Here is a 15,775-nt window from a genome sequence, read left to right as displayed (position 1 = left end):
GGAGGCAATTCAAGCCCAGAGATGTTAAGGGATTTGTAGGAACCACACAGCTTCAGTGGGGGAGACAGAAGTGGAAGTTACAAGGGTCTGATTGCAGAATTCGTGCCCCTACCTACGACAATATGCTGGTGCCCCAGCTCCCTGTCGAGACACCAAATTAATCCCTAGGGAGAGATGACGTCAACCAACAGCTCCCAAACCACGGGTGATCCCGCACAACTGCGAAACAAGTAACGACCCTGCACCACCGTGGTGCTTGCAACGCGCCTGGAGGGCCAACAGGTGGCGCCCGAAGACCGCCCACGGCTTTGTTTTGCAAATTTGCCTAGATCGCCGCTGCAATCCACCCGGAAGCAGTTCTGTGGTCGGGGCGGGTAAATGTTTTCTCTTCCCCGCCAGCCCTTTGTAGAGTGTCTACAGGAATTGGAGTTTAGCGGATGCTGAGATTTTAAAGAGAACCCTCGGCACCACCACCTCACGCACGTATTACAGTTCTTACTTTCTATCAGAATTCGGCGTGCTTGCTTATGACCACGTTTAACCGTTGTTAAACATTTAGATTCTGAATCATGTCCATTTAAAGATCGCAATACTTAATCTGTTGATAATTGTGTGGGAGGGCCCGTCAGTTATCCACCTCCGTCCTTCGCAGGGTGGCAGGGGGAGACAGACATACTTTTCTGGGTGAATTTAGGCAAACCCCTCCTCCTCTCACCGTGACACTTTCCCAGGTGTAAAGTGAGGGTTCGGATAGTAGTTTCCAAGTTTGCCAATGGCTTTCGAATTCCCTGGGGGTGGGGAGGGGGGAGTTATTTCTTAAAAGTTCCTATGTTGGGGGGCTGGGTGGCAGGCACGTGGGTTTTGCAAGCTAGGCAGCTGATTGTGATACCAACCCAGGTGTGGGAGATCCCTGACCAGATCGCCTCGGAGGGATCCTTCCAACCTTAACCTCCTCTTACTTCCTTTATAGGACTTGGTGTTGAACTTTTAAAATGGAACCTTAAAAACAGGAGGAATGCCCCTGTGGAACCACTTTGCAGAGTAGATTTTGACGTTTGGGACAGACCCTGGGCAATCTCTCTTGGCTTGGCCACTGGCCCCCAGGTCTTCGTGTTGTGGAGACAAGATGGACAGATTCCTGGTAAAGGGGTCTGTCGGGGGCCTAAAGAGAAGGATGGAACAAGAGCAAACTGGAGGAGGTCCAGCAGGGTTGGCAGAAGAGGAAGGAAACAGCAAGAAAAAGCCCAGGAAAGCAGCCCCGGGGAATGGAGTTGATTTGGCATGGCTTAGCTGGCGGCACATTCGAGCTGAGGGCCTGGACTGCGATTACACAGTCCTGTTTGGCAAAGCCGAAGCAGACGAGATTTTCCAAGAGTTGGAGAAAGAAGTGGAATATTTTACAGGTAAGCAGGGGATAGGGGGATTGTGTGTGGAAGGCTGGTTTGAACACACTACTGGTCTGTGTTTAGAGAAATACGAACTTAAGAGCCATTAATAACGGATTCCAGCACAAGCTGGAATCAAGATTGCTGGGAGAAATATCAATAACCTCAGATATGCAGATGACACCAGCCTTATGGCAGAAAGCAAAGAACTAAAGAGCCTCCTGATGAAAGTTAAAGAGGAGAGTGAAAAAGTTGACTTAAAACTCACCATTCAGAAAACTAAGATCATAGCATCCGGTCCCATCACTTCATGGCAAATAGATGGGGAAACAATAGAAACAGTGAGAAACTTTAATTTTGGGGGCTCCAAAATCACTGCAGATGGTCACTACAGCCATGAAATAAAAGACGCTTGCTCCTTGGAAAAAAAGTTATGACCAACCTAGGCAGCATGTTAAAAAGCAGAGACATTACTTTGCCAACAAAGATCTGTCTAGTCAACGCTATGGTTCTTCCAGTAGTCATGTATGGATGTGAGAGTTGAACTATAAAGAAAGCTGAGCGCAGAAGAATTGGTGCTTTTGAACTATGGTGTTGGAGAAGACTCTTGAGAGTCCCTTGGACTGCAGGGAGATCCAACCAATCCATCCTCAAGGAAATCAGTTCTGAATATTCATAGGAAGGACTGATGCTGAAGCTGATACTCCAGTACTTTGGTCACCTGATGCGAAGAACTGACTCATTTTGAAAAGACCCTGATGCTGTGAAAGATTGAAGGCAGGAGGAGAAGGGGATGACAGAGGATGAGATGGTTGAATGGCATCACCGACTCAATGGACATGAGTTTGAGTAAATTCCAGGAGTTGGTGATAGACAGGGGAGCCTGGCATGCTGCAGTCCATGGGGTCGCAAAGAGTCGGACACAACTGAGTGACTGAACTGAACTGAATAATGGGTGAGTTTGTTAATTAATACATACTCCTGGCACCTCTGGGCCAAGCACCTTACTGGGCTCTTGGGATACCAACTCAATGACAGGAATCGCCTGTCCGCTGAGAGCTGGGAAGTTACCAGGTAATCCCTGCCCACCAGTTCTCAGCGTCACCTGGAGGACTCTTGCTTGGGAGCACTCCGCTGCTGGCCCTGCCCCCTGCAGTCTCCTGTCCGGGGTTTCCGGTGCTGCTGATGCGGGAACCCAGAGTGAGAGCCACTGCGGCGGGAGAGCACGGGGCAGTGGAGAAACGCCCGTGGGAGACCCGGCCTCCTTCGAGAGCTGCGTTAGTGCCATCTTCCCTGGATGCACACACCCTTTCATCCCCACAGTTGGCGACGTCACTGTGCTAGCGTGTAAACGAACTTCATGTTGCTCCAGTTGCAGTCTCGTTTTTCTGGTTCTGCTGAGCAATTAAGTTACGGAGTTTTGTTTTTGTTTTTTAAATTGGACTAGGGCTGTCTCTCTCAGTGTTGGACAAGAATCACCGCCCTCACGGGAAGGCTTTGGGTGAGCCACAGTCCCTTTGAGGAGGTCCTCGGGCCGAGTAACAGGCGCTGTTCCTGTTGCACTTTCGTCCCTGAGTGCTCGGGGAGCCGGTGTGGACTCTCAGGCCCTGCCCTGTCCCCTGCACAGGTGCGCTGGCCAGGGTCCAGGTGTTCGGGAAGTGGCACAGCGTCCCAAGGAAGCAGGCCACGTATGGCGACCCTGGGCTGACCTACGCCTTCTCAGGCCTCACTCTGTCTCCGAAGCCCTGGATCCCCGTTCTGGAGCGCGTCCGGGATCGTGTTTCTCTGGTGACTGGACAGGCCTTCAACTTTGTGCTCGTCAACAGGTGACACTCTGTCTTTACCTATTCCCCCCCCCCCCCCCCCCAGTATGGACTGGATTTTATAAATCTTCTGTCTCTTCCAAAAGGAAGAATTTAGGATTCCACTGTACTTTACTCATTTGTACAACAAATAATTCTTTAGTGTAGCTGGGGACCCAGTAGTGAACAGCACAAGCATTTCGTCTTCATGGCGCGCTCACCTCGGGGGCGGGGGGAGCTTCCGGGTGGCTCGGTGGTAAAGAAGCCGCCTGCCAATGCAGGAGATGTGGGTTCGATCCCTGGGCTGGGAAGATCCCCTGCAGGAGAGCGTGGCAACCCACTCCAGTATTCTTACCTGGAGGATCCCATGGGCTGAGGCGGCCATGGGGTCCGTGACCTCATGGACTGTGGGATCACAGAGCCGGATGTGACTGAGCACACACGCGTGCACCTTGGTGGGGAGGGAGGGGCCGAGAACTGATGAACAGGTGAACAGGGTACCTTCAGTCGTTGATAAATGTCTTGTAGAAAATTAAACAGGCTGATCTAAGAACATCTGGGAGGAAGGAGTCTGGGTTTCTCCACAGCACTCGATGCTTTGAGTCAGATAATCCTCTTCCTGGGGCTGACCTCTGCGGTGTTAGATGTTGGGCAGCATCCCTGACCTCCACCAACCGGATGCCAGGAGCTCCCTGTGGATGAGAGATGGTTGCCGGCCGTTATCAGCACACAGAGGATGCAGGGCCGCTGCAGCCGCCCCCAGCAGTGAGCCCTGAGGGAACACGGGGTGGAGACACCTGCTGGCAGGCCGGCGGCCACTGCAGCTGCCTCCGATGGTGCACCATTCGGGCTGGGAAAGAACAGGATACTGGCCCCAGATTGCTGAGGTGCATGTCAAAGGGATGATTTCAATGAGCCCAGATTCTTGCATCTTCCCATACATAGAAAACACTGAACTCATTAACCTCTGATGTCTGGTTTTCTTTAATTAACAGTAATCTTTTGATGTTCCGACTACGTGGTTTTTGTTGCAAAACCCCTCTGTATCCTGGCTCCTGCCTTATCTCTTTGGGGCAGTCCCTCAGAGCTGAGAGACCTCCTCCAGGGCTTAAGTCTTCAGTTCTGTCTGAAGAATGAAACACAGTTTCCAACTTTTAGGTTGTACCTTTTTTTCAAGGGTCCCTTTGGAGCAAAGGAATGTCTCCAGACATGGCTTGAGTGCCCCTGGGGTGGGCAGAATTGCCCTGGTTGAGAACTTGGCGGTTAGGGGAAGATGGTTAGAGGAGGGGTCATGGAGGGGTGACATTTGAGCTGAGAACTAAATCAAGGGAACGTGAGCCCCACAGGCCTCTGCAGGAAGAGCAGAGGGAGTTTGGAGTGTCTGTGGAGTGGAAATCCCACTGGTGGTGCCAGAAAACAATGTATGAGGGAAAGAGGTGTGTGGGGTGAGCTCAACTCAGAGGTGGGCAGGGGCCAGGCGAGGAATACAGATTTTATTCTAAGTTATAGAGAGAAGGCATCTTACGTGATAGATTTACAAATATGAATCAGGGGGACTGTAAGACGTGTGTTTGGCCTCTGTCCATGTGTGTGGGGTTTTTGTTTGTTTTGGCCATGTGACTTATGGGATCTTAGTTCCCAAACCAGGGACCAAACCTGGGCTGTGCAGTGCAAGTGTGGAATCCTAACCACTGGACCACCAGGGAATGCCCTATCGGTGGGATGTTCAAAGAGGGCTGATAACAAGGTGAAAGGCTTGCTTCACTGTGTGGGCCAGGTGCAGCCCTTCAGCCCCTGCAGGGGCCTGGGTTTGAGGCACCGTTTCCCGGCTGGTGCACGAGGACTCTGGGTGTGGGTGGCGTGTTTCCAGAGAGGACTGTTCTGTGAACTCTGCTCGTTTTCTCACTGCAGGTACAAAGACGGCCAGGACCACATTGGTGAGCACAGGGATGACGAGAGAGAACTGGCTCCCGGGAGCCCCATCGCCTCTGTCTCCTTTGGGGCCTGCAGAGACTTCTTCTTCCGGCATAAGGATTCCCGGGGGAAGCACCCGTCCCGGAGGCTGGCAGTGGTCAGGCTCCAGCTGGCCCACGGCAGCCTACTCATGATGAACCACCCGACTAACACTCACTGGTACCACAGTCTCCCGGTCCGAAAGAAGGTTCTGGCTCCCCGGGTCAATCTGACATTTCGGAAAATCCTGCCTACTACGAAGTGAATAACGTTGTTAATAGTGAATGCTTCTGTCGGCTCCTTCGCTCTCCATTCCTAGAGGGAGCTGCTTTTTCTTTTACCAACAGGGAACATAGAACGGGTTTCACCCAAGTGCAGAGCTTCTTACGGGTACAACGCAGAACTCAGAGAAAAAGGACATTTGTATCAGACTGGTGAATTATGAAAGAATACCAGCTGATGTTTTTTTCCTAACAAAATGATTCCTTTATTGCTATAATACAGCAGATACAAAAGGTACCTTTAGCAAGTACATAAATCAGCAGTTTTTATGGCATAAAGTATGAGTTTGACTCGGGTCTCTGCAAAAAAAGAAGTGACTGTAAATAACTGAACGCTAGAAATAAGATTATTTGGCTACTAACTAATGCCTAATAATTTAAAGTATGAGGAAGCCACCCTTAAGTCAGGGGTAGAGAATGTGCCTAGAGATCATTCACATTTATAGCCGTAGCCATCGCTCAGTCCCTGGCCTCTGACCAAAGGTCTACTTACAACCAAATGTTCAAAGGAGGCACTGCTCACACCCGGCACCTCTCTTTGAAGGCAGATTTCAGAGTATGCGGCGGCAGAAGGGCAGGTGCACAAAGCTACAGCTTGGGAGGCAGATGAAGGCCACGTGTTGCCCCAGACTCGGGTATCACAGGGACGCTCCTTTCACCATCAGAGCCGGGTCTGCAACGAAGCTGGGAAGGGACCTCTGCCGGGAGCAGAGCAGAAGCTTCACGCTGTTCCTTCCTCCCTGGTGCTCGCGGTCTGGAGAAACTTCAGTCTGTTTCTGTCTGTAGCGAGACTTCCCATTCCTCGGGATGCGCACATACCTGGCCCGGGGACCGTCCGGGCCTCTGACAGGTTCACCTGACACCAAGGTCTTGTCTGGGAGTGTCGCCAGCCCGCCCACCTGGGGAAACACGGTCCTCAGCCTGACCTCAGGTGACCTGGATGCACCTGATTCCAAATCTTACCTCTGAGGAGTCAGTCTGGATTTGCTATCCTTCCTTTTTTAAATAAAAAAATCTAGCTAAAACAGAGATACCGCTGTGTCCTCCAAATTCCTTTGGCCCTGGGCTACCTTCATGAGACTTACCTGAGGACGGGGGAGGATGATCAGATGGGGAGGATGATAGATGGGGCCTTCTGTATGAGGTGCTGGAAACCAACACGTGTAGAATATGAATCTAGGACAGGATGATGGGACTAGGTGTCAGCCGCTGTTGTATGTTTCAAAAGTTTTCTTAAACTTCTTTCTTCCTTTTCTGTGGGACGGGCTGGACTTTGACTGCCGTGGAATCGAACTCTTCACTTTACAGATGAGGAAACCAAGGTGTGGAGAGGTGGCGGCCCTGAGTGAGGTCCGCGCCCTTCCTTCTGAATCCAGCTCTTGCGCAGAGGCCGGGATTGTCTGTCTGTCTGTCTGTCTGTCTGTCATGGCCCCCGGCTCCACCTGTAAACCTCAGGAGCTCCACGTGGGCAATAAATAAATAAGTGAGAGTAATGGTCCACGGTGGGTCCTGGCATGAGAAAGGGCTTTCTACGGAGCAGGGTGGTCGTGGGTGCGGTGCAGAGGCTGCCAGGTCCTGGCTGTCTGGGCGGTTATATAAGCGGTGGCCACGCCTCAGAGTCCAGGACTCGCAGGATGACAGCAGTGAGGAAGCTGGTCACTTGTCACTGATGAAGTACAGAAAGAATTCCCCTGAGGGGCAGGTTTGGCAGGTGAGCTTTCACTACATATAAAGACTGAAAGGTTAGAAAAAGACATACAAAAGGGGAAGGCGGGTGCGCGCCAGGTGTCTTCCGAATTGTCCCTTTGCTCTCCATTCGGCCACTCTGGAAGGATCAGAGCTTTGCGAAAATTGTTCGTGTGACTCCCAGATGAGGTCTGTTTTCTAGAAGGGACGTGCTACAAAAGCAGTTGAGAGTGAAAGGCACTTTTTTTTCTTTGAAATTGTTGCCTTTAATGATTTCACTAATTCATCCATTTTCGTGGGCCTTGCTTGCTTATTAAAAATAAAAGATCTACACTGAAGCCCTGGAGGATCAGACAGAGTTAACTCCCCTTTGAGAACACCTGAAGCATCAGAATATATTAGAAAAAGGTGGCTTCTGGAGTCTGGGTTCCTTTAATTGCCTGTATCGGGTGAGTGACAAGACATGGTGCAGACACACGGCGCCCGGTGCTGCCGCCCTGGTGCCCACGGGCCAGCAGTGCGGGGAGGGAGTGGGGGCCTCATCTGGGGTGAGTCGGGGCCGCCAGCTCCTCTGTGGAGCCTGTTCTTACGCCACACCGGGAGGCCGCAGGACTCTAGCGGGGCTGCTTGCACGCGCACACACGCCACACACAGGAACAGACACGCAGGGCTGGGACCGCGCCAGCTCTGCAGCCCTGGGGCGGGGCGGGGTCACTCCTCAGACTGGTACTCCCGACCCTGCGGCTGCATCTTGGAGAGGACGCGCTCGTAGAACAGGAGGTAGGCGCTGGAGGACAGCACCTCCTGCAGGCTGGCCTTGCGGACGGTGTCGTCGGAGACCCACAGCCACTGGCTGCTGGCGGAGACGGGGTTCTTGGCCGAGGGCGGGGAGCGCCGGTAGGTCACGAAGTGTCCAGAGTGCATGTCCCCGTGGTGGACGACCACGGCCATCAGCTGGAAGAGGTATGTGGAGGAGCTGAACGGTAGGAACAAACGCCAGTGGTTTACAAATACAACGAGGAAGGTTTAGAGGCAAAAGCAAAGAGTAGGAGGACCCTAGCTGGATTCAATGACAGGGGACTGATAATGGCACAGGCATACAGCTGGACGCTCTACAATCATGAAAACGCAGACCTCTACTGACTGGCCTAGTAAGCCGTCCAGTTCTGTCAGTGCACCTACATCGTGTGGCATATGCACACCAACACAACCTTTACAGAGAGGAAACGAAGACCTAACTGGCGATCTCTGGGTGCTGTCCCAGAGATGTAATTTCTTTCTTTATACTCTGTGTACATACTTTCTTACATATGTACATGTATACACACATACCCATAATATTTACGATTTATGGACTTCATAATTCTTATTTTTAAAGCGATCAGTGAATGAGGCTTGGGAGTCTAAGGAGTGGCTCACCTGTAGTCAGGAACAGCTGGGAGGGGGAAAGGCATGGGGGTCTGCAGGGCAGGCAACAAGGACGGGGAGCAGGCGCCATTCATGAAAATCTGTGTTTTGGGGCCCCCCGGGTGATTGCGAACTGCAAGAGAAAAAGGCCGGAGGCGATTAAGATGAGCAGTAGCTCTGGGTAAACAAAACGTGGTGTTTGCTTAGCTTGAGATTTAACTCCCTGATAATGTTTCAAAGGAAAAACAGATAACTTGACTTTGTACTATGTTGATTCATAAAACTTCCTACTTTTGTGTCTCCGCCTGCTTTACTCCCAAATAGAAAAACTGTATCCTCCTCCCAGCCTCCTGCTCACTGTGACAGCTTTGTGGATCTTTCAGATTTCCAGGCCTGGCTGCTGAAGATACGTGTCAGAGCCAGGCAGTGGCCCGCTTACTGGCCTTCTGACCGAAACCTGATTGAAGGCAGGAGAAGGGGATGACAGAGGATGAGATAATTGGATGGCATCACCAACTCAATGGACATGGGTTTGGGTGAACTCTGGGAGCTGGTGATGGACAGGGAGGCCTGGCGTGCTGCGGTTCATGGGGTCGCAAAGAGTCAGACACGATTGAGCGACTGAAACGAACTGATCTAAACCGAGTCTTCTCCTTGAAGCTCTGGTCGCCCTTTGTGGGGGGCTGTCCTGGGCACTTGCAGGATGCTGAGCAGCACCTCTGGCCTCCACTCACAGCAGCGCCTCCTCTCCCGGCCGTGACAACCGAACACGTCACCAGCCTCAGCCCAGTGTCCCCTGGGGGCCAGACTCCCTGCTGAAAAGCACTGATCCAAACATTCTCTTTTCTCCACTGTCCGCTTCTGAGGAGCGGCAGTCGGAGACAGCAGGGATGAGATAATTAAGGAGATGTTTACATCTCTTCTCCTTTCAAGTGTCATATTTGGGGGCCTTTAATACCAACTAGCTCACTGTTGGCTTCTTTAACCACCATGCTCTGAACACTGGCAGACCTGTGCCCCTGCCTGAGAGAGGAGAAAGTGAGGCCAAGAGGCCCTTGATTTAAAACTGGGCCCTCTTCCCACCCTGGCTGCTCTACTCTTCGTTTGTGGAGAAAGAACAAAGCTCCATCTCCCTGTGAATGATGTCCTGCCAGGCCACGCAGCTGGATGTAAAAAGGAATAACAGTAGTGAGGGGGCGGAGACTTCCCTGATGGTCCAGTGGCTAAGGCTATGCTCCCAGTGCAGGGGGCCCAGGTTCGATCCCTGGTCAGGGAACTAGATCCCACATGCCACAACTAAGACCTGGTGGGCCAAATAAATAAATAAAAATAAATATTAAAAAAAAAAAAGAGTAAAAGCTGTGAGGGGTGCTAGGCGGGGAAAGGCCAGGGTGCAGGGAAGACAGTCCTGGCTTGACTAGGAGCAGCAAACTGGGCGGGGGGAAGGTGGAACGGGATGGGATGTTCAGGCTTTGAGCCACTAAAGTCACTGGGTTTTCCCTCATTAATAAAGAACTAAACACATTACATACAAGACCTTTACAAAACTGCCCCACGCTCTATTCCAGTGCCAGATGTCCCATCTGGACCCGTCACTCAGCCTCTGGGAGCCTTGGCTCTCTCTTCAGCAAGACTGAAGGTGATAATAGCTACCTGGCTTCAGTGGTTCCTGAGTCAAGGATTAACCTCAAGGGAGGACTGTAAAGGGATCAGATAAATCAGCAATTCAGTAAAGAAGTAGCAACCCAAGTAAGATGTTTAGGGATCTTCAGCCAGGACACTGCCTCCCCACATTCCCTGTCTAAAAGAGGTGGTGGGAGGGAGGCTCAAGAGGAAGGAGATATATGTATACCTATAGCTGATTCCCTGGTAGCTCAAATGGTAAAGAATCCACCTGCAATGTGAGAGACCTAGGTTCAATCCCTGGGTTGGGACGATCCCTGGAAAAGTAAATGGCAACCCACTCCAGGATTCTTGCCTGGAGAATCGCATGGACAGAGGAGCCTGGTGGGCTACAGTCCATGGGTCACAGAGAGCCAGACACGACTGAGTGACTTTGACACACAGCTGATTCACACTGTTGTATAGCAGAAACCAACACATTGTAAAGCAATTATCCTCCATTAAAAACTGAATATATATATATATATAAACTAGGTGACTGTATGGGGGCAGAAAAGAGCAGAAATTCAGTGGAATGAGGTGAGTCAATTATTGTTTAGTCAGAAGATCAGAAAGCAACCTTCCACACTCCTGCCTGTTATGTTTCCATCCATCATAGAGCTTTTAAAAACTAGACATCACGGTATCATTTTAACCTCCTTTATGAAACCCTCCTTCTCTCACCCCAAATCCTGCTCTTCTCAAGAACTTAAGTGTCACCAGGCAAGCCTGACTCTGGTGGCACCAGGGCCCAGAGGGTCCCTCCCTCTGCCCCCTGGACACGCACCTGACTTGGGGGCTGCTGGCCCGTCCTGCAGCTCCGGCGCGGGCCCTGCCTTCTCACACCGCTCAGGGCTGTGGTGACCGGGCCTGTGCCCCAGGAGGTGGTACTTGTAGATGTCCATCATCAGGAATTCGCCGAACTGCACGTGCTCGTGCCGCTTCAGGGGCGTGCCGTGGCTGGACCAGCTCAGCCGCTGGAGGTGGATGCACAGGCACTGCGGGAGCTGCGGCGGAGAGACAGAAAGAGCGGAGGGTCGAAGCGGGACCCGGGGGCCCCCAGAGCAGAGCCGGATCTGGGGTGCTCCGGAGGTAAAGCCACCCAGGTGTGCAGTGTAGGCTCACCTTCCCCAGTTTTAACTGTTTGACAAATGTGGTCCTCTGGTGTTCCACCTTCTCCCCATTCAGCATCCCTTTTGCCTCAATCTGAAATAAAGGAAACATCTCTCTGAAGAAATTCCTGAAACAGGACCCTCAGGAAGAGCAGAGAGGCAGGCTGGAGTTATCCCAGCGTTCACTGGGCACTTGGCATCCACCTGCTGAAGAAACTCAGCTGCCCAGACATTTGCAAGTTGGTTTCACTGTTTTAAGTGGGCTTCCCTGGTAGCTCAGCTGGTAAAGAATCCACCTGCAGTGCAGGTGATCCCAGTTGGATTCCAAGGTCGGGAAGATCTGCTGGAGAAGGGAAAGGCTACCCACTCCAGTATTCTTGGGCTTCCCTTGTGGCTCAGCTGGTAGAGAATCCGCCTGCAATGCAGGAGATCTGGGTTTGATCCCTGGGTTGGGAAGATCCCCTGGAAAAGGGAAAGGCTACCCACTCCAGTATTCCATGGACTGTATAGTCCGTAGGGTTGCAAAGAGTAGGACACAACTGAGCGACTTTTGCTTTCATTGTTTTAAAGAGGATGACATGGTTGGATGGCATCACCAACTCAATGGACATGAGTTTGAGCAACCTCCGGGAGATAGTGAAGGACAGGGAAGCTTGGCATGCTGTAGTCCACGGGGTCGCCAAGAGTCGGATATGACTTAGCGACTGAACAAATACAACAGTCATTAAATAACTGTGACCATGGCAGCAAGAGAAACAAAGAGACCGCAATGAAACTCTGGCACTGGCCACCTGTCATTTGTTTTGTTTTGTGTCTTCAAAAATTCTTTCCCATACACTTCCTCTTAATTCAGAGGATGACATTCCTGGGGCAGGTGGGCAGGAGTGAGACAGGTGCACATGGAGGGGACTGGAGCAAATTGGAGCGGGCATGTCTCACCTTAAAGCATATGATTCAATTTTTTTCCTTTAAACATTCTGTGAATGAAACAACTCATCTGGGAAAAAGATATAGTTTCACGGGCTGCCAATTTTCTAAGCTAGTGAGGTGGGGTGGAGGTGGAGGTGGCTGCAGGGAGCCTCTAGGCCAGTCAACAGGGCTCAGGGCTGAGGGTATGCGAGGCCCTGTATCTGGACATGGGGGCCAGCTCGGGAGATGGTGGCCGCAGTTAAAGTCATACCTTCGTACAGTTGTCACAGACGACATCCCGCACGGATTCTGACGAGATGAAGTGGTGAAGGCAGTGGTCCAGGGTCAGTGGATGACCCTATGGCACAAGAATCACATTCATGATTACAATTCAAGGAGAGCTGGACTGACACTCTTAACAGGGCGAAGCCCAGAGCTTTATTTTGCTTAGGTAGGCAGCAAGGCTTCATAGACACAAGTGGGTGTTTCCCGAACAAAATGGGGAGCTCAGAGCATCCTAGATTTGTTATTCTGGACAGATTGAAGGGTATGGGGACCCAAAACTGCAGAAAAGTATGCGCGTCCATGCTGTTTTACGCATCTTTGAACTTGAGAGGTATGTGTATATGTATTCGAAAAAGCCAAAACTTATGCAGCAAGAGAGAAACCACCTTCTTCCCCCAGACAGGTCATGGTACCACAGATTAAAACTAACACAGGTTCAACCAACTATGTGTCTGAGTCATGTGTAGTACCTGAGTTACACAAGATGCCTCAAAGCCCTTTTAGATTCAGATGTCTCTGAAACAGACTCGAAATAAACCAGAGATCGGTACATACCCAAGTGGCAGCTGGAATACTGAGTGAAAGACTGTCGAAGGTATCAAATCGAACGGGACTCTGAAACATAAATTTCAGGAAATACAGAAAGGACTTAGATTCAATTCAAAGTTTTGTAAGTGGGAAGATATATGCCTATAAAACAGTTTCATATTTACAAGTCCAACAGTAACATAGTCAAACATAATGTACTTACTGCAAAGCAAAATCTATTAAAAACAACTTTGTAAACATAAGAACTACAATACTACTAAAGGACAGCTTGGAAAAGCTGTACAATAACATACCTGACTCAGCAAAATGGGGATATTATCCTAAGGAAATAACCATGGACAACGTAACTACAAGGATGTAGTTATCACAGCATCACTTAAAACAGTAAAACGTGAATGGGTGAAACTTCTAGGGAATAATAACGTAAATTATATCAGGTCCACACAGAATGGAATACTATATTTAAAATACTGCAGTAGAAGTATACATGATTACACAGAAAGATGTGCATGTTTTATGACTAATTGGCAGGCCCCCCCAAAAAAAGACAGATGACAAAATACATTGAATAAGAGTTCCTGCTTTGGGGACTTCCCTGGCAGCCCGGTGGTTAAGAATTCGCCTGCCAAAGCAGGACACATGAGTTCAATCCGTGGTCCAGGAAGAACTCACATGCCATAGAGCAACTAACCCCGGGTACCACAACCACACAGTCAATGCTCCAGAGACCATGTTCTGCACCAAGAGAGGCCATCACAATGAGAAGCCTGCATATGCAACAAAGAACAAACAGTCCCTGCTGGCTGAAGACCCAGCACAGCAAAAAAGAAACTAATTTTATTTATTTATAAATAAAATAATAAATAATAAAATCAATACAGAACTTATTAAAAAAAAGATTCAACATCATTAGTCACTCAGTCATGTCCAACTCTTTGTGACCCCATGGACTGTAGCCTGCCAGGCTCCTCTGTCCATGGGATTCTCTAGGCGAGAACACTGGAGTGGGTTGCCATGCCCTCCTCCAGGGGATCTTCTCGACCCAGGGATCAAACCAGTGTCTCTTACGTCTCCCACATTGGCAGGAGACATGGGAAGCCCCAGTTCTCGTGGTAAGGCCAATTAAAACCACAATGAGAGGGAAAAAAAATGAGACACCATGTTGCACACTAGAGAACAGTTATAAATAAAAACTTAGATACTAAGTGTTGGTGAGGAAGTAGAAAAATTTGAAACTTCATTCACTGCTGGTGGAAGTGGAAAAATAGTCTGGCAGTCTCTCAAGAGGTTAAACTTAGAGTTACCATATGAGCTAGCAATTTTACTCCTAGGGAAATACTAAACAGAGATAAAAACATGTTCCCACAAAAATGTGCACATAACTATTCAAAGCGGCATTATACCTAAGAGCTGAAAAGTGGAAACAACTCAGATGTTCAACAACTGGTGACTGGATAAACAAAACGTGGCCCGGTCATACAGTAGAATGTTACCTGGTAAAAACAGGAATAAAGCACTGGTATGGGCTACAACATGGAAGAACCCTGAAAACATCATGCTGAGCAAAAAGTCTCAGGGCACCATACACTGTATGATTCCATTTACATGAAATGTCCCAAACAGACAAATCTATAAAGACAGAAAGTAGATCAGCGGTTTCCTAGGACTGACAGTGTGAGGAGGAATAAGAAAGGAAGCTAGTGTGTACAGGGTTGGTTTCTTCGTGTGTGTGGTGGGGGAGATGATAAAAATATTCTAAAACTGACTGAGGTAACAGCGGTACAATTCTGTTTTTGCATCATGTTCAAAATTTTGCATAATAACATTTTAAAATCTCAGAAACAAAACACACACACATACACACACCAAAACTAAACGAAAAAAACCAGCCCGGGAATCTGTTGTGTTCACAATGAGTATAGATCCAACATTAGGACTCAAAACCCTGCCAATCCACAATGGGTCTGCTGCTCTCGGTACAGAAGATGTCAACTGGTATGTCGGTACTCACCAAACGGGGGCAGTCAGTTGACTAAGCGCAGAGACCCCAGAAAATCACAAAAGCCAGACACCGACGTCAGTCCGCACACTCTGGCTCCTTCATGGGTCTTAAGTGAAACCTTGCCAGAAAATATCAGGCACTGGTGGTGTGTTTACCTGGTGCTGACAGTGTTTGCAGACCATGTTACTCGTGAGTCTCCCGTGAAAAGGATGCTGAGACTTCCAGTGGTTGGATGTGGGATGCGGTGACCCTGAAACACAGAACACCTTTGGGTAGACCACCTCGAGCCCTTTGGCACCAACCTCAAAATTCACTCTCCTTCTTGGTACGTGGTACAAGCACCCTCTTTAGAAAAAGAAGTTTCTGGACTTCCAGGCAGTTTCTATTGGTTAAGACTCCAGGCTTTCACTGCATGGAGACTGGACTTGATCCCTGGTCAGGGAACTAAGATCCTGCAAGCCATGAGGCAAGGCCAAAAGAAAACAAAGGCAGGAAAAAAAAAAAAAGAAAAGAAAAGACTTCTGAAAACATCAGAATAAGCAGGTTCTAGAGAACTGGGGTTTGGGGGGATAGGATGGGGGTTAGTGGAATAAACATAGTGGTGTGGTGTGCCAGTTAGAACCATGGGCCAGAAGGCAGGCTGGCCTGAGCTGGGTCCTGGCTTTGCTTCTTTAGTCATGGGACCCAGAGCCAGACTTCATGTTTATAAGCCTCAGTTTTCTGCAAATGGGGATAATTATGA

At 49.7% G+C, this 15,775-nt stretch overlaps 2 protein-coding genes across 7 annotated transcripts in view; one reads left to right on the top strand and one right to left on the bottom strand.

The window, feature by feature from the left end:
• Window positions 1-373: 373 nt before the first annotated feature.
• Window positions 374-6,450, top strand: ALKBH2 (alkB homolog 2, alpha-ketoglutarate dependent dioxygenase). Of its 4 annotated transcripts, none has more exons than XM_065904296.1 (5): window positions 374-479; window positions 971-1,403; window positions 2,833-2,886; window positions 3,013-3,211; window positions 5,099-6,450. In XM_065904296.1, exons 2-5 carry the CDS (start codon window positions 1,127-1,129, stop codon window positions 5,403-5,405), a joined length of 837 nt encoding a protein of 278 aa, XP_065760368.1. In that variant the 5' UTR covers window positions 374-479; window positions 971-1,126; the 3' UTR covers window positions 5,406-6,450. The 4 variants fall into 4 exon arrangements, with proteins under 4 accessions (XP_065760368.1, XP_065760367.1, XP_065760369.1 ...); XM_065904295.1 differs by having other exon boundaries at window positions 399-483; XM_065904297.1 differs by lacking the exon at window positions 2,833-2,886 and having other exon boundaries at window positions 399-483.
• USP30 (ubiquitin specific peptidase 30) overlaps window positions 3,819-15,775 on the bottom strand; it is a 24,889-nt gene continuing 12,932 nt past the window's right edge. Inside the window, exons 7-14 of one of the 3 annotated variants that reach the window (XR_010658839.1) lie at window positions 15,189-15,283; window positions 13,038-13,097; window positions 12,469-12,555; window positions 11,302-11,382; window positions 10,964-11,183; window positions 8,527-8,647; window positions 6,507-8,083; window positions 3,819-3,879 (exon numbers count right to left, since the gene is read on the bottom strand). Coding sequence is in view for 1 of the 3 variants with exons in the window: in XM_065904294.1 (XP_065760366.1) it covers window positions 7,819-8,083; window positions 8,527-8,647; window positions 10,964-11,183; window positions 11,302-11,382; window positions 12,469-12,555; window positions 13,038-13,097; window positions 15,189-15,283 (929 nt within the window). In the remaining 2 variants the exon portion in view is untranslated. Of the gene's footprint in view, window positions 3,880-5,602; window positions 8,084-8,526; window positions 8,648-10,963; window positions 11,184-11,301; window positions 11,383-12,468; window positions 12,556-13,037; window positions 13,098-15,188; window positions 15,284-15,775 lie in introns of those variants that run through there. The other 2 variants (XR_010658838.1, XM_065904294.1) reach the window with 2 other exon arrangements.

Source organism: Muntiacus reevesi, chromosome 13 (assembly GCF_963930625.1).
Source record: "Muntiacus reevesi chromosome 13, mMunRee1.1, whole genome shotgun sequence".
Classification (NCBI taxonomy): Eukaryota; Metazoa; Chordata; class Mammalia; order Artiodactyla; family Cervidae; genus Muntiacus; species Muntiacus reevesi.
The sequence above is the reverse complement of the archived record's forward strand: the minus strand, read 5'-3'. Positions and strand labels throughout refer to the sequence as shown.